The 16,800-nt window shown below is 57.1% G+C and overlaps 2 protein-coding genes, 1 long non-coding RNA gene and 1 other non-coding gene across 13 annotated transcripts in view; 1 reads left to right on the forward strand and 3 right to left on the reverse strand.

Annotated features, from left to right (window-relative positions):
* The window catches only part of FRMD8 (FERM domain containing 8), a 36,404-nt gene extending 36,168 nt beyond the window's left edge, over window positions 1-236 (reverse strand). For 3 of the 7 annotated variants that reach the window (XR_015240720.1, XM_086676928.1, XM_086676931.1), the window contains exon 1: window positions 64-233. The gene's annotated coding sequence lies outside the window, so the exon portion shown is untranslated. Of the gene's footprint in view, window positions 1-63 lie in introns of all 7 variants that reach the window. The other 4 variants (XR_015240721.1, XM_086676930.1, XM_086676929.1 and 1 more) reach the window with 3 other exon arrangements.
* A 212-nt stretch (window positions 237-448) lies between these two features.
* Window positions 449-5,546, reverse strand: LOC147576379 (uncharacterized). The gene is made up of 3 exons (XR_015240729.1): window positions 5,293-5,546; window positions 1,241-1,333; window positions 449-763 (listed from the first exon to the last, which is right to left on the reverse strand). It is a non-coding gene; the product is annotated as an uncharacterized LOC147576379 (long non-coding RNA).
* SLC25A45 (solute carrier family 25 member 45) lies at window positions 5,231-12,057 on the forward strand. Of its 3 annotated transcripts, none has more exons than XM_086676934.1 (6): window positions 5,231-5,372; window positions 6,403-6,446; window positions 6,633-6,704; window positions 7,002-7,187; window positions 9,985-10,246; window positions 10,404-12,057. In XM_086676934.1, the coding sequence occupies exons 1-6, from the start codon at window positions 5,336-5,338 to the stop codon at window positions 10,670-10,672; spliced, it is 870 nt and encodes a 289-aa protein (XP_086533060.1). In that variant the 5' UTR covers window positions 5,231-5,335; the 3' UTR covers window positions 10,673-12,057. The 3 variants fall into 3 exon arrangements, with proteins under 3 accessions (XP_086533060.1, XP_086533061.1, XP_086533058.1); XM_086676935.1 differs by lacking the exon at window positions 5,231-5,372 and adding an exon at window positions 5,394-6,294 and having other exon boundaries at window positions 10,117-10,246; XM_086676932.1 differs by lacking the exon at window positions 5,231-5,372 and adding an exon at window positions 5,396-6,294.
* On the reverse strand, window positions 6,670-10,144 carry LOC112851931 (uncharacterized). 2 transcript variants are annotated; one of them, XR_015240726.1, is made up of 3 exons: window positions 9,983-10,144; window positions 9,399-9,488; window positions 6,670-6,792 (listed from the first exon to the last, which is right to left on the reverse strand). It is a non-coding gene; the product is annotated as an uncharacterized LOC112851931 (transcript). The 2 variants fall into 2 exon arrangements; XR_015240727.1 differs by lacking the exon at window positions 9,983-10,144 and adding an exon at window positions 9,664-9,851.
* Window positions 12,058-16,800: the final 4,743 nt, after the last annotated feature.

A 16,800-nucleotide genomic window follows, 5' to 3' on the forward strand; every position in this document is an offset into this window, starting at 1 on the left:
AGGCAGGGCACGGCGCCTTCCCATCCCGGTGAGGACCCGCGAAGGGCGTCGCCGCGCTCTCACCTCGCAGGGAGTCAGTGCCCGCCGCTTCAGCCCAGGGTCCTGGTCTAACTCCGACCCCTCCGGTCCGACTCCAGCTCTGAAACCGGGTAAGACTCTGGCACCCGATCGGGGTCCGGCTACCGGGGCGAGGACGCGGAAGCTGGGGCGGAGGAAGCGCGACGCGCAAGGCCCCGCCTCCCAACCCGCAGGAACCAATGGGAGCCCGGGACTGCGGCGCACGCGCCCTGCCTGGCGCCGGCGCGCTCTCGCCTCTCACGGGCCCGCGGAAACCTGGGCCTCGCGTGTTTGGTTACGCCTCTGGTCCCCAGGTGGCCGCGCCGCGAAACATCCCCGCCACCAACACGGTGACCGAGGGCAGCGCCCCCCCCCCAACCCCCTCCACGGGCCTGCCCGCTGGCCTGTAACAAGGTGTGGCGAAGGTTCAAGGAAATCAGGAATGGTGACCGAGCTATGGGTAATCACTTGCGCGTGGTTTGGGGCCGGTGCCCTCACTTGCAAAAATGGAGATGCGTCCTGGGACGTGTCAGGGACCCGCACTGTTCTGGGTGTTGCGTAAAGGTGACTCAGGCAGCAGCCTGTACTGCAGCAGCTCCCCCTGGGCCATGAGGGGTTAGGGGCTCTTTGCTGTGGTCAGAAGACTGGGCCCTTCTACGGACTCGGCCTGGACAAGTCCCTTCTCCCCCGGGCCCCAGTTTCCGACCTGTAAAATGAAGAGATTGAACTCAGTGGCCTCCTAGGACTCTCAGGTTATATGCTAGAAACCCAGGCCAGACACACTTGATTTTCCAAGGTGCAGTCACATGAACCCTCTCTATCTTAGACACACAGCCTGGAGACCTTGAGCCGTTCCCACGCCAGAAAGAGGCATTGGGCCCCTGAAGAGACAGGTGTGAAACCATTATCCCAGGGTCACGTCACCAACATGTCCTGGCAATGCCAGCGTGTGTATGCCTGAGGTGTAGCTCTCAGGGAGAAAAACAGGTCCATGGGGCACCTTCCTAAGCCAGAGGAACCAGAAATTGTTCTCACCACAATGGGCTGGGTGATCAGGGATGGTGGGGGGGCAAGGGGAGGCGCGGGCTCACCATGCTCTGATTCCTCCCCGCCCCCTGCATTGGGAGGCTGCCCCATCTCCTAACCCGGCACAATTTCCTCAGTATTTGAAACCTCTCTTTACCTGCCCTCCAGGAGCCACACTGCTGCGCAATTGAGCCCGTTACCACATGTCTTCCTCGCGTGAACTGAGGACTCAAGGGAGCTCAGGTGTGAGCTGGAGAGAGGAGTGCAGTCAGAATGGGCATCTGCCTCCAGGTTTTAAGCTCTGGGACCCTCAGACCAGGACACGATGGTTTGGTGGCCTCCCTAAACCAGTGGGAGCAAAGGGGGACACAGTTCAGTGTGCTTGAGTGCGTACTGGGTGTGGGGTCTGGGCTAGGGCAGGGGATGGGGGCCAGGGTGAGACACTGCCCTGCCCTCAGGAAGCTTCTGTTCTGGTTGAATTAGGGAGTGGAGGTAGAGAGGGGGAAGAGAGAAGCCCAGAAGAAATGCAGGTTTAAAACTACATAAGATGACGGAATTGCCTTAAGAGCTATAAGGTGCTACAAGCAGGAAGAGAAGGGTCTTCAATTCCTGAGCCCTGCTGGGTGCCAGGCCCTCCCCTGTCTCCTCATGTCACCCTCATGGCCCATGTGAGTACAAGTAAGAGTAAGCAGCTGCTGTTTGTGGAGCGTATACAATGTGCCAGTTTCTTTTCTTATAATTTTTTTCAATGTTTATTTATTTGAGACAGAGAGACAGAGACAGAGTGTGAGCAGGGGAGGGGCAGAGAGAGAGGGAGATACAGAACCCAAAGCGGGCTCCAGGCTCTGAGCTGACAGCACAGGGGCTCCAACTCATGAACCATGAGATCATGACCTAAGCAGAAGTCAGACGCTTAACCCACTGAGCCACTCAGGCACCTCTCTTTCCAAAGTCCTTTAATCCTTATACCACACTAGGAGGCGGATAGTATATCTCCATTTGTTGATGAAAAAATAGGATCAGAACGTTTAAATAACAAAGCTGATGTCTGGCAGTATGTGGTGGTAAGGAGGCCGGAACCCACGTCCCGTGAGGAGGGGCACCAGAAGAGATTCCTGAAGGCATTCCCAGTAGTGGGAACTGCGGGAGCAAGGTTAGGACACCGGGGAAGTCCTGGGCAATCAGAGCACAGCAGGTGAGGCTGGGAAGATGGGGTGGCACCTGGGAGGGGGTGTGAACACCAGGGAGAGGGGTGTGTGGTGGGTTTGGCAGGCAGTGAGGATGTTTTGGAGGTTGTGAGCTAGAGAAGGACGAGGTCAGAGCTCTGCTCTGCCAGGCAAAAGCCTAGCCTGGCAAGGCTCCAGGGAGTGGTAGTGGGTCTCCCTTGAACTGGGGTGGTGGGCTGGGATGAGAGAAGAGAGCAGGGCCCATTCTGATGTGAGGACAGCAGCCCTCAGGCCTTTAGAGCCAAGAGGTCTTAGACTCAGCAATCAACTGGGCTGGTTTCCTACCTCTGCGAGCAGTGAAGGACCCTAAGGCCCACAGAAGGGATTGCCCACCATCCCTTGGGAGAGGGTACGCAGCAGGATGAGGACTGTAGTCCAGCCCTTGGTGAGAAGCCAGCGCTCAGGAAGGTCACTGGGGCAGCCCGGGGACCCCCGGGAGGTCAGATGTGAACCCCGCTTCGTAGAACCTGTCTGCCCGCAAGAAAGTAGTGGGGGGTGGATGCTGCTTTGGCCACAATGGGAAAGCGGAAGGGTGAGCGGGACTGATTCTTGGGCATCGGCTGGGGAAGTAAGATCTGGAGGGGCAGGTAGGAGTATTGTTGGGACTTTACATCCTTTGGGGCCATTTGGAGATGGGGCTAGAGAACCAGAGACCCAGGGGTGGCTGCAAGGCTGCCCACTAATACTGCTCCCTCGCTTGTCTGCTCATTCACACTTGTGACAAAAATTGATTGAGTGCCTACTCTGTGCTACGCGCTGTTCTAAGCCTTCGGGATCACATCGGTAAGCAAAACAGCCCGAGATCCCAGCCCAGACAACAAGTTAATGACACAGTGCATCGGACGGTGATGAGTGCGATGAAAGAACGGAAAGGTAGATCCAGGAAAGGGGCACCAGGAATGCCAGGCAGATGACGTTTGAGTCCAGGCTAGACCAGGCCAGCAGGGAGAAGGGACAGCCGATGCCCAAGGCCTGGAGCCAGGAACCCTTCTGAAGAAGAGAAGGAGGCCAGAGTGGCTGGGACGGAGGTCAAAAGAACATGGGGCTGTACTGTGAAGGCTTCTAGAGCCTAGGAAGGACTTTGGTTTTGACTCTGAGCAGGATGGGACCCGTGCAGGGTGTGGAGCAGAGGACAGACATGGCCTGACTTAAATTTCACCTGCGTAGCTCTGGCTGCGAGGTGGAGAACAGGCTGGAAGGGGGCAGGGGTGGAGGCAGGGAGGCCAGGCAGGGATCCAAGCGGAGGTGATGGTGGCTTCGGGCCTGGGTAGTAGCAGTGGAGGAGGTGTGGAGGGGTGGAGTGTGGGATGTGTTTTGAAGGCAATACCAACCCAACACAGTTTCCTTATGGAGTGTTATTGAGGTATGAGGGAAAGGGAGGGGTCAAGGAGGACTCCAAAAGTTGGGACCCACATTTGGTGCCTTCACAGATTTCTGTGGGCCATGGCACCTGAGCACTGGATCTCTGTGCCCTCGAAAGAAGACCCCGCCCCCGCCCCACTACCCAGCATACCTAAGAATAGAATCTGACAGAATATTCTGTGGCTGTCGATGGAAACAACACGTTACATCAGAACCCCTGTGCGCTCTGCTAATGTCGGAGGTTCATCGTGTTCAGCAAGCTCAGCGCTTTCTGCCTGCACCCATGGGTCTGCCCTGATGCCCTGCCTCTGCCCCCAAGGCTGCGGGACTGCCGCTGTGCTCCCGTGCCCCACTGCAAGGGAATCATTCAAGTGTAATGGAGAAATTCAGACACACAGCCCTGGATGAGGTCGTGATCCTGAACGTGAACACCACCGCCCCAGAAACCCCCTCTAGTGACCTCTGGAGACTCCCAAAGGACGTGGGAGAAAAGCGCCTCGGGAAGCACGCGCCTTGCCACAGATCACTTGGCTGGTGGGGGCAGAGCTGAGACCGGACGACACCACAGCCCATGCTGCCTCTGCTCATGTACATCGGCCCCCCTAAGGCAGAAAGAGAGGGCGGAAGCAGAAAAGATAAAAGTACCAGACAGCACAATAAATTTCATATGTTGAAAAAAAAAGTACCAGACAGGTGTGAGAAACACAAGGCATGAACGGTCATCTAATTTCTCAAAAGATGCAACACAATTTTTAAATGATGTGAAATACCATTTTCAAAACAACACGGAGGAGTGTATTTAACCGCACTCAGCTCGTAAAGAGCCGATGGGCGAGTGGAATAATGGTGCACGCTGTAGCATGTTGAATGTATTGGCAACAGAGAAGCTTGGTCGAAGGAAGCCGAGAGCGAGAGAGAGGGATTCAGGTCCCTGCCTTGTCAGTTTGGGTTATTATCCAAAGAGAAATGGGCAGTCATAACCCTTGAACTGAGACACACACCAGCCTTTACACGCTTGAAATCCCCAGCTTTCCCCCTAGAAAGGAGGGATGGAGAAGAGAAGGCCAAGCGAGGGAAGCTGTTTCTGACTCACACGAGGGAGCTGGGGAGCCATAGACAACCCTGGGAGAAGGCCGGGCTTCAGGCCCAAGAGTCACTCCTCTCCTCCCACGCCGTCTGTCTGCCCCCTGGTGGCCATGCCCCATCTCTGCAGGCCTGGCTGCCTGTCCCGAGTGGGCGACAGCCTGGCGTGAGGTGCTGTGGGGATAGAGGGGGTTGGGGCCCGCTGGGCCGGGTAAGCAGGGCCTTGCCCTCAACAGGCTCGTTAAAGCCGGAGGCAGCCCTGGAGGCTGGGGCCCGGCTGCCCTGCCTGGTCACCGTGGGAGGCTGCGAGGCCGTCGTTGGCCGGCAGGGGGTCAGGCCACCTGGGCCATCACCCCTGCCCTGAGATTTCACACGGTGTGCCCTCCTCCGCTGTCGAGGCCACCCGAGTTGGCTCCCTCCCTTCTCCTGGTGCCGAGGTCTGGGCACCGGGCCACTGCTCACCCTACGGGCAGAGTTAAACATTAGTGGCAGGTTATCAGGCAGATCAGGGGGAGGGAGACCAGGAACCTGCACTCACCAGTGTCTCTGCTGGAGCCACCAGTTTCCACCCCTGCCGGACAATGCCCGTGGAGGAGTTTGTGGCCGGCTGGATCTCTGGTGAGACACTTTTCTCCCTTCTGTCACATCCCCTCCACCCCAGGGGTGGGTCACTTCCTGGTGATTTGGGAGGAGCTGAGACCAAAGTCCTGGTGGCCCAGAAGCACCCAGAGCCAGCTATCCCGGAGCCTCCTGGCAGTTGCCCGAGGGGAGCGGAGAGGAAGCCGAGCTGCCCTCGCCTCCAGGGCCAAGGCGAGCGCTCCCCCAGACTCACCTGCGCCTGCAGACCCGCACCAGGAACCCCGCTTCCCTAGGCCCACCCTGGGGGGCTCAGAAAGGAAGTTCACCTTTGACCCCAGCAGCTGTCCCGCATTCCCCTTTGGGCCTCTGCACTACCCAGCCGTGGGCTGCAGGCCCTGTCGCTGAGGCCTGCTGTGCTGGGGACCCAGCCCAGCTTCTGGGTGACACTTCTCTCAGAAGAAAAGAGAGGGACGTTTCGAACCTGCCTCCTGAGAAGGTTCTGCCTCCAGAACCTGCACCTGCTACACAGGGGAGATGGCCTGGGGGCCGGGACCCTCCTCCCCTGGTGTCAGCACGACTGTTCTAAGGGCTCCCAGCTCCGTACTGCTGGCTGAGGGGGTGGAGGGGGCGGAGAGCAGGGCCCCGTCTGGATCGAGGCCACATACTCCACGGCAGTAGTGAGTGGAAGGCAAGAGGGAAGGAGTCAGGCCGGCAGCGAGGCAGGAGCACTGGAGAACCCATCCCACCGCCCCACGGTTAAATAGGCAAGACAGGCAGTGTTAGATGCTATGAGGACGTGGTGTCTGTGGTTGGCTCCTCCCTTCGGCCTGTGTCCTCCAGGTGGGGCCAGGGCTCTCTCTGATTGTCCCCATGTCCCCACGTCCCCATGCCTGCCTCACCCAGCACCTGGTGTGGAGGAGGTTGCAAAGGGGACAGCTGGAGTTTCTTTGGAGTCTGGCAGGTAGGGCTCTGCCCCATTTTCTCCCCCCTGAATTCCCCTTCCCTCTAGGCACCTGCTTCCTCAGCATGGCGCAAGGGGCCTCACTCATACCATCTTCTTATCCCACAGGAGCTCTGGGTTTGGTCCTGGGACACCCTTTTGACACTGTAAAGGTGAGTCGAGGGGACGCACTCAAGGAATAAAGGCTACGACCTGAACCAACAGTCAGGATGCCTTGAGGGGGGGATCTTTCCTATCAGTCCTGCCCTGCTGGCATCCTGCTGGGCAGAGGGAGGAGCTGGGCTAGAGCCGTCTCTGCCCATCCCTGCTGGGCTGCCTGCTCTGTCCTCCTCATCCAGGTGCGGCTACAGACCCAGACCACATACCGGGGCATCATCGATTGTATGGTGAAGACCTACCGCCATGAGTCGGTGGGTGTCTTGCTTCTTTGGGGCTTTGGCATAGGAGGCCTCCGGGTGGCCAGCACCAGCTTTCTTGCCCCCTGGCAGGGCTCTGTCCCTGGAAGAGAGATGACCTAAGTCTGGGGCTACCCGGGGCCGGGTGGTAGCTTGGTGCCCCGAGGATGGACCTGGGGCTGCCTCGACCTCCCTTCGGCAGGTTTCAGGAGTGGTTTCTAGCCAGAGGAGACCCTGCGAGAGGTGGGAGGGGAGAAGAGGAGGCCTCCCTGGTCCCCCAGCCACTTTAGCATTTGCCACATCTTTCTACAGCTCCTGGGCTTTTTTAAGGGAATGAGCTTCCCCATTGCGAGCATAGCCATGGTCAACTCCGTCCTGTTCGGGGTCTACAGCAACACCCTGCTGGCGCTCACGGCAACCTCTCACCAGGAACGGCGGGCCCAGCCACCCAGCTACATACACGTCTTCATAGCTGGCTGCACCGGAGGGTTCGTGCAGGTGAGAGGGAGGTGTGGGGTGTGTCCACACGGGTACGGTCATGCACACGCGCACAGGTGTATGCATGCACACACATCCACACACGCGCGCATGTGGGCACAGCGAAGGTCCGTTTGCTGCTTCCCCTCCCAGCCCTCTCTGCAGACCCTGGGTCTCCCCAACGGGTACATGAGGAGCTGTGGGGGAATGGCCAGCTCCTGGCTTCTGCCCGATGACCTGGCCTGGCAGAGCTGGCTGTGGCCGTCTGGGCTGCAGGCTTGGAGGGGAGGGTCATGGAGAACACTGCGGGGGGGGGGGGGGGCAGAAGGCAGAGAGAGCTGGGGGTGGGGTCTGGGGAGACGGTGCTGAGGGGGCCGCATGGAGAACAGTCGGTGCCCCACTCTGAGGCTGACGGGGCTTGCCCACTCGGAGGGCTCTGCCAGCCTCGGGGCTCTGGGAAGACTTCTCCCCCAGGTGACCTCTTGCCCTGGAGAACTGACAGCGCTCCCAGAGCTCCGAGCCCAGCCCTTCCAGTCCTGGCGTGGTCCTGGCACTGCCCCAGCTCATGCCCTGCTCAGCCCCTTTGCCTGCAGCATGTGGCGGGCCGGGATCTGTGAGCCTCGCGGGGCCCCAGTCCACAGAGCTCGCTGCGAGAGGCCCAGGGCATTAATCATTAAATAGCTCTCATCATTCGGTTTTGGTCTTTGTTCTCAGCACTTAAGTATCCAGCTTTTGATTGATGGGGTGGAGGAAGACGCGGCTTCCAGGCACCAGGGGGAATCCCAGCTGATTGGGGGGCGTGAGCACAGAGGCGGAGGGACTCTTGCCTGGCTCCCCTCCACACCCCAGCCGGGCGCCTTCCGTCACCCCCTATTTGACATTGCCCTGACGCTCCTAACATACTTCATGGGGCAGAGAGCAAGGACAAAGGACAGAACCAGGCGGCTCGCTCAAGTGAATTAATGATTCATGAGACCCCCAAAGGTCCTGGCCTTTCTCCTGCCCCTTCTTGTGCAGGACACATGCCTGCATATTTCCCAAGCCCTGAGACTTGCACCCCACAAAAACAAGGAAGAGAACTGAGACCCCAGGCTAGTAGCTGGCCCAGAAAGGCCCAGCTCCTAAGTCACCCTCCCCTCCTGCTCTTTAGAAAGCAAAACAGGGGCGCCTGGGTGGCTCAGTCAGTTAAGCGTCCGACTTCAGCTCAGGTCATGATCTTGCAGTTTGTGAGTTCGAGCCCCGCGTCCAGCTCTGTGCTGACAGCTCAGAGCCTGGAGCCTGCTTTGGATTCTGTCTCCCTCTCTCTCTGCTCCTCCCCTGCTCATGCTCTGTCTCTCAATAATAAATAAACGTTAAAAATTAAAAAAAAAAAGCAGAATAGATAGCAGAACGGGGTGTTATAGGGTCACTGATGGGGACCTGGTCCAAGGACCGACTGGAACTCAGTTTCCCATCAAGCCCATGGATTCGGTTTAACAGGATCTTGGAGTAGAAATTGTGTTTCAGTGTGGAGAAGGGCAAGAAGAGGCAGGAAGTGACTCTGGTTAGCACAGGGCAGGGAATGACAACCTCTGATGTGCACAAAAGTTGCCTTTGGCTCAGCAAAGGCTGACCCTGTCAAACACTGTGGCAGTGTCTGCCGTCCCCAGTGACCCCGTGGGCACAGGTTGGGGAGTGAGGACCCTAACCTGCCCCTGCTGGCCACCCTACCTTGGGCTCGGCCATTTCCTCACCCTCAGGAGCCCTGGACTCAGGGGCACATCGCCTGGAGGAGTCCTGAGTTTGGCTCCGCCCACAGACTCTGAAGGATGATATCAGGGTCACGCCTCAGGGGGAGGGACCCCAGCCGGCTGCCCTTCCTACAGGGGAAGAAGTAAGCAAAGTTGGCCTGTCGCCCTCTGACCATCGCCGCCAGAGCCGACTTCCAGCTGCCTCTGCCATCAGCCATCTCCAGGGCTGAGGACCTGAGCTCATGTACCTTCCACGAAAGAAACAATAACCACAGAAGCCCCTCATGACGTGCTAACCTCAGCCTCACCTCAATTCTCATCTGAACTCTAACAGCTGACCTTGACCTCGTGCATCCGTGTTGATTCGCACACTGGCCCCTGCCCCCACCTTCCCTCCACATCCACCCGGAACCACCCTCAGTCCTAATACTACCCCAAATGTTCGTCCCTTCTGCCTCCGGGTGATAAGATCCCAGGACCCGCAGATCCCACCATCACCCACCTTCCTTGGGACACAAGTGGTTGGTGGTTTTCAGGAGGCAGGAAAGGCTGGCCCAGCACTTGACCCCGTCAGGGGCCTCTGAGAGGTGTCCTGCAGGAGGTAGGGGAGGGAGAACCTATGAAGTGGAGTCTCCAACAGGACTGAGGTGACCTTCACCCTGCGGGGGGGGGGGGGGGGGGGGGGCGGGCGGCGATCAGCCCTTTGCTGTCTCACGGGCACAGACTAAATCTTTTCTTCAGACCCAATCACTGCAGGTGGGTCTCACCCTGGCTTTGGGGAGGCTAGAAATCTATCCTCAGTCTTGGGGAAACAATCCAGGTTTGTCTCTGAGCACCAAGCACCAGGCAAGTTCAATGCTGTTGTCCAGGGAGAGGGACAGTGCTGCTCGCTGTCAGGGGTCTGATGCTAAGGAAGCCGTCTGGCCCATGCCGAGCCCTGTGTGCAGAGGCTGCGAGCGGGGACCGGGGCGGGGGAAGATGCGGCCCTCTGCTCCCTACCTTCCTCTTGTTAGGATCAGCCCATTGTTCTCTGCCCGTCGTTCTCTCCCAGAGCCCCACCCAGGGTCTTCCTGCTTCCTTACGTACAGGTCTACTGCTTGGCCCCTTTTGACCTCATCAAAGTCCGGCTACAAAACCAGACGGAGCCAAGGGCGCGGCCTCCGGGCAGCCCCCCGCCCCGGTACCGGGGGCCTGTGCACTGTGCGGTCTCCATCTTCCAGGAGGAGGGGCCCCGGGGGCTGTTCCGGGGAGCCTGGGCCCTGACGCTGAGGGACACCCCCACACTGGGGATCTATTTTGTCACGTATGAGTGGCTCTGCCGCCAGTCGACGCGGGACGGCCAGGACCCCAGTAAGTGAACTGGCGTGGGGGGGGGGGGGGGACGGACGGGGGAGCGGGGGAGGGGAGCTGGCCCTTGCCCGGAGGATGGGGAGGGACGCTGGGGATGGGGGGGGAGGGTGCCTTGCTCCTCGGGGTCTGACACCCGTCTGGGCTTCCTCTACCCCAGGCCCAGCCACGGTGCTGGTGGCAGGGGGCTTTGCAGGCATCGCCTCCTGGGCCGTAGCCACGCCCTTGGATGTGATCAAGTCCCGGCTGCAGATGGCGGGGCTGAAGCGCAGGGCGTATCGGGGGGTGCTGGACTGCATGGTAAGCAGCGCCCGGCAGGAAGGCCTGGGGGTCTTCTTCCGGGGGCTGACGATCAACAGCGCCCGCGCCTTTCCTGTCAACGCCGTCACCTTCCTCAGCTACGAATACCTCCTCCGCTCGTGGGGCTGAGTCCAGGCAGGTAATGCCGGCCGCTCCCCAGCGAGACCACCGCCCACCTGCCCAGCTTGGAGGCCGAGGTGAAAGCACCGGCTTGCGATCCGATTCGAGAGGCCCAGTCCTTCCCAAGGGTGAGCAGCAGTGGGCCCGGGCCCTGGGCTCCGGAACACAGGCTGACTTCAGCCCCCCAGCAGCGCTCGCCTTGAGTCTGTGAAGTCCACTCCCGGCCCGTGGTGCTGGTGACCTTCTGGCCCCCAGCCTGGGGCTTCACCCCTTAAAGAGCTCTTAGAGGCTGCGCCCCTGGGCGCTAACCAGCCACCCCCTGGATTCCAGCAGCTCGTCCTCACGGGCCCTCCTCGCCTCCTTTCAAACTGCTCCCCGCGTGACCCCCCTGGAGAGCAGCCTTCTGTCCCCTGCTGGTCCAGGGTCCTTCAGTGGCTTCCTTCCCGGTCTGGGGGAGAGCCCCCCGACCCCGGGCCCTCCCTGTCCACTAGCTTTCTTCTCCCTGGGGGCTTCCACAGCCCAGCCCCGCACTTGGAGAAAAAGCTGTGCTGTTATTGGCCTTGGCCTGGAAGGCTTATTCCCTCGTGGCCAGGAGCAACCAGTTCCCGAGGGGTGGCTAAGCCCGCTCCGGGCCCAGGCCGAGCACTGTCTCTTGGAGTCTTTCCTTGCCTCCCCCTTGCCTCTTGACTGGCTGGGGGGTTTTCATACCACTCCCAACCCCCCACCTCCTAGTCCCCACCCCCACCTCGTCCCCTGATCTCGTCCACATCCCCCACAGGCTTGGATCACGGCTCTCCCTCCCCTGTGCTTTGTCGTGGTTGTTGATTTGCTTCTCAGCCTAACCCCATTACACAGGGAGCTCCTTGAGGTCAGGGGCCAGACTTCTGATCGGTCCCCCAACTCCAACCACCACACCCACTTCCTTGGTGCTGCACCCCCACCTTTCTACCGGGAGTTTTTGCCTGCCTGGCCCCTCTTGGGGTCATCTCCAGGGGACTGGTGCCAGAAGTCGGGGGCCACCTCCCCCAGGAGTGCTGGCCTGGCCACTCTCACGGACGGTGTTTGTTTTTCTTACCCATCTCAGTTGCTAAGTGGGGGTTACAAACTGGCCAAAGAGGGGTTCCTTGATTGGCAATGAAGCCGAGGAGAGTTTGTACCCATTAATGTCCCTATCTGGTCTGAGGTCAGCCTGGGCCCACCTTCTGGTGACCTGAGTGCCTGGAATTCTTACCATTTACTGGGGGCTCCCAATGAAAACCATTACAATAGGGGCACCTGGCTGGCTCTGTCAGTGGAGCACGTGGCTCTCCATCTTGGAGTTGTGAGGTTGAGCCCCCCGTTGGGTGCAGAGATTGCTTTTAAAAAACAAAATAAAATCTTAAAACAAAACATCATTGGATGCCTGGGGTGGCTCTGTCGGTTAAGCGTCTGACTTTTGATTTCAGCTCCGCTAATGATCTCACTGTTCATGGGATCAAGCCCCTCGTCGGGGTCCACGTTGACAGGGAGAAGCCTGCTTGGGTTCCTCTCGCTCTCCCTCTCTCTCTGCTCCTCCCCTGCTTGTGTGCCCGCTTTCTCTCAAGATAAATAAACTTTAACCCCCACCCCAAACCATCACAATATTATCACAGTTTACAGTGTTCTAGCTCTTATCACAGCCTTAGCTCAGAGAGTGTGTGTAATGTGTCCAAGGTCACATGGCCAGCATGTCGCACCACCTGCCCAGACACATCCAAGCCTCCAACTCCAGAGCCCAGTTACTCTGCCCCCCTGTTCTACCTGGGGCCTGCGACAGCCTCCCACCAAGTTCAAAGCCACCCGGGGCTGGCCTGATGGCATCAGCCCCACGTGTGCTCCTCAGAGCTCTCCTTCACTGGACGGTGGCCTGCAAACTGCAGCGGCACCCAAACGGCGCCCGTCTTCTTTCAGTGTCACGGTGTGGCCGCAAGGCATGTGCCCACGGAGCCGGGCTCCATTTCCTAACCTCCCTCGCAACTCAGGGGGGCCCTGTCCCTGGGCTTTTGCCAGAGAAATGTGTAATGCCTGCAAATTGCCCATCTCTCTTTTTGTTTAATTTTTTTTTTTTAATGTTTATTTTTGATAGAGACAGAGCACGAGCGGGGAAGGGGCAGAGAGAGAGAGAGAGGGAGACACAGAATCCCAAGCAGGCTCCAGGCTCCGAGCTGTCAGCACAGAGCCCGACGCGGGGCTTGACCTCACGGCCCGTGAGATCGTGACCTGGGCCAAAGTCACACGCTTAACCGACTGAGCCACCCAGGCGCCTTGCAAATTGCCCATCTCTTACCTTTAAGAAGATTCCTCACTGTTGGCCGGAAGTGGGGCCCCCAGAAGGCCCTGCTGAGGACGCAGGAGGCACCCCGTCGGCCCAGAACCCGGGTGCCCACGACCACCTGGGCTGTTGTGCTCTGACACGTCTTTGTTGCAATAGTCTGGCCTCACCCTTGCTGACACAGTAGGTAGGGGTCTGCGGGTTTCCAGGTCGGGCTGATTCCAGTGTGGTCTCTGGAGCAGTGGCATCAGGTTTGAAATGCAGGATCCCGGGCCCCACCGGGGGTGGATGGAATCGGAATCTCTGAGATTGGGACCTAGGAATCCGTGTGGTGCAAAGCATTCTGGTCCCTTTTATACACATTAAGGTTTAATGGTGTTCAGGTGCTCCTACAGGCAGAAACGTGTGTGCTGTCCTCTCGAGCTAAGGGACTTATGGGTCCAGTAGAAGGGACTTGAACTCCTAGCTCCAGTGGCCTCCCCTCCTGGCCAGGGTCAGGAAGCCTGTGTTCCTGATATGGAAAGACAGGGTCTGGCTCAGCCAGTCACTGCCCTCTCTGTGCCTCAATTGCCTCTGACATCTGGTCGGTTAGTGAGGCCCCAGCGGCTGCCCAGCACCACGTTGGGGCCAGATTTGGGGCCAGATAGGACGGTGATGGTACAGCAGTGGTTGGGGGCAGGGGTGGGGGGGGGGCAGTTGGTACATGTGAGAGAGAAGGCGGCGCTTATAAATGGGCCAGAAGGGAGCAGGAGGTCAGGGTGGCCCTCTGTAGTTTGCCATGTCGCACATTACCTGTCAGCAAGAGAATAAACTTTAAAAATCCGTTCTTGACTGGGTTTTAATTAAATCCTCTTTTGGGGTAGCAATTACACCCTTAAGCCTGCCTTTGCACCGTCTAGGCATAGGCTTCTGTTTTCCCTATCTGGTTCTTTCCCGAGGTGTCTCTGGAGGCTGGAGCTCTTCTCCTCTCCTCCCTTGCAACCAGAGAGAGTGCAGGCCTCCCACGGGGCCATGTAGTCCCGGCCCGAGCTCCTGTTGCTGCACATGGCAAGGGCTGCTAGCTGGACTGACAGAACAGAGCTGGAGGGAGGTTAGGGTTAAGTGTGAACACGATTAGTGAGAAAACAACTCATTCCTCTTTCCGAGGCCCAGGGAAAGGACACAACAGTGTTGGAAAGGAGGGTGGAAAGACAAAGAACAGGCAGGAAGTGGCCAAGGATAATTAAAAAAAAAAAGATTTTTTTTAATGTTTATTTATTTTTGAGATAGACACACACACACACACACACGGAGCACAAGTGGGGGAGGGGCAGAAATAGAGGGAGACACAGATTCTGAAGCAGGCTCCACGAGGATCGAACCCACGAACCGCGAGATCATGACCTGACCTGAAGTCGGACACTTAACCGACTGAGCCCCCAGGCGCCCCAAGACAATTTTTTTAAGTTTATTTGGTGAGAGAGAGAACGCGTGCACGCACACGATCAGGAGAGGGGCAGACACAGAAGGAGAGAGAATCCCAAGCAGGCTCTGTGCTGTCTGTGCACAGCCCAAGGCAGGGCTTGAACTCACAAACCGTGAGATCATGACCTGAGCTGAAATCAAGAGTCAGATGCTCAACCGACTGAGCCGCCTAGGGATCCCCCAAGGATATTTCTAAAAGCCAAGTGTTTTTACATCAGCAGGGTCTCATAATAGTCACGTTAAATTCCGCAAGGAATTAACATGTCGTCGGTGGTCATCATTACGTTTGAGGACTCGCTGGGGGGAAAGGAATCCTTAAGAACTAGGAAAGAAAATAGCAAATGCACTTGCTTTGAGTTGACAACGGGGATGGTGTCTGAGGCTCGCACATCAGGAGCTTGTAACTTGGGCGAGCGTATACAGCATCTTACTGGTTTCATACTGTCAAATGTCACGTTTATTTTCATAGCAGTGACCACAGGAGGCTAACTTATGTGGATAGTGACACGAAGACTACATGTGTGGGTATAGGGGGAAATGACAAACCTAAGGACGATTCTGGCTTAAATCACTTCTTCCAGACTCCTGGGGATTCACTTCGTGAATGTGACTTGTTTCTGGCTTAACCGCTGTCCGGAGCTCCAGGCCCACACTGCCCTCTGTCTCTGGTCACCTATCCTTGAGGATCTCAAAGGCACGTCATGGCTCCCCCCGGTCCCCTCCTGCTGCAGTGCTCTGCGGTACAGGTATGTCCTCGGGCCAGATGTCTCCAGGAAACTCTCCTTTTCCCCTCCTCCCATATCAAAGGAGTCCCCAGCTCCTGCCAACCCTGCTTCTGAAGTTTTCTAGGACTCACTCCCTCTTTTGCCATCCTCATGCCACAGCCTTGGTCCTGTCCTGAATCTGAACAAGTAACTCCGCTTTTTCAAATGCAGTTCTGATCAAGACACCCTACTCCTCTCATCCTCCTGGATGGCCTTCCATCACTCTGAGGAATCAGGGCAAGCTTCTACAAACTTCAAGGCCCTCAGACATTCACCTTCTCTTGGTTCCTTAAACAACCAGATTCCCTCTGACCGCAGGACATTTGCACATGCTGTTCTCACTGCCTATGTGCCTCTCACTCATCTTTCTGTTGTCATCACCACTTCCTTAGGGAAATTTGGTCAGCCCCTCTTTCTAGGTCAAGTTCCTTTGGCTTATGGCAGTAGTTTAGAATTACCTGGGGGGGGGTGCTTGTTGAAATACAGATTACTGGGTCCCATGCTGGCGTTTCTGATTCAGTAAGTTTGGGAAGAGTCCAAGAACTTGTGCTTTACTAAGTTCCTACTGATGCTGCTGGTGTGGCCCACAGTTTGAGAAGCACTAGCTTTCATGCAATCCCCACTTCGTCTGTAATCACACTTGTTTGTGTGATTCTTTTATTATAATGTGTCTGCTCTAAGCTATGAGCTCCATGAAGCAAAGACCTTGTCTGCTTTTGTACATCATCACAACCCTAGCTGGCACACAGAGGTGCTCAATCGATGGTTTTGAACAAATGAATGAATGAATGAATGAAGAAAAAAAGAAAACTGATCTTCCCAGCTCCCCCTCTGTCAGACTGATGCTCTAGACTTTACCTAGATCCCTCCTACTATAAAGCAACTAGACTCCAGATCCATTAGAACAAACAGGATCTTAAAACCCTAACCTTTCAAGAAGTAAGGGAACTTCCCAAGCGCCCCTTCAAAACAAGGAAGTAAGCGTAAACCAGCGTGTTGGAATTGGAGCTGCTAAGGGGCTCGCACTAATGCTTCTCAGCATTTAGGTTAAATAACTGCATGGAACTGTCAGGGGGAACTGAACCCCAGACTCATGAATTAAGCCAAGATTCTGGAGAGGGATACACCTTTAGTGCAAAGGTAGACCAGAAAATCTCCATCCACCAGTAAAGGGAATTTACAAAGAAACCTACCTCTCCCTCGTGGTGGACAAACATTAAGAATAAGATCGTCTCCTCTGTGAACCAGAAGCCACATGCCTATTCATATTGCTTCAGGTCTGGGACACCTTTCTTTCCTTCCTTTTTTTTTTTTTTTTTTCTTTTTAAAAAAATTTTTCTTAATGTTTATTTTTGAGAAACAGTATCAGCAGAGGAGGGGCAGAGAGAGAGGGAGACACAGAATCCAAAGCAGGCTCCAGGCTCCGGGCTGTCAGCACAGAGCCTGACGCAGGGCTTGGACTCACAGGCGGCAAGATCATAACCTGAGCTGAAGTCAGAAGCTTAACCAACTGAGCCACCCAGGCGCCCCAGGGACACCTTCCATGGAGAAATTAACTTATCATGGTAGGCGCGCCCTCTGGTGTCTGGCAGGAGTAACTACAAATTTTTCTGAAGAGG

The sequence above is a fragment of the Puma concolor genome, chromosome D1, assembly GCF_028749965.1.
Source record: "Puma concolor isolate L17-30 chromosome D1, mPumCon1.1.hap2, whole genome shotgun sequence".
In the NCBI taxonomy this organism is placed as follows: domain Eukaryota; kingdom Metazoa; phylum Chordata; class Mammalia; order Carnivora; family Felidae; genus Puma; species Puma concolor.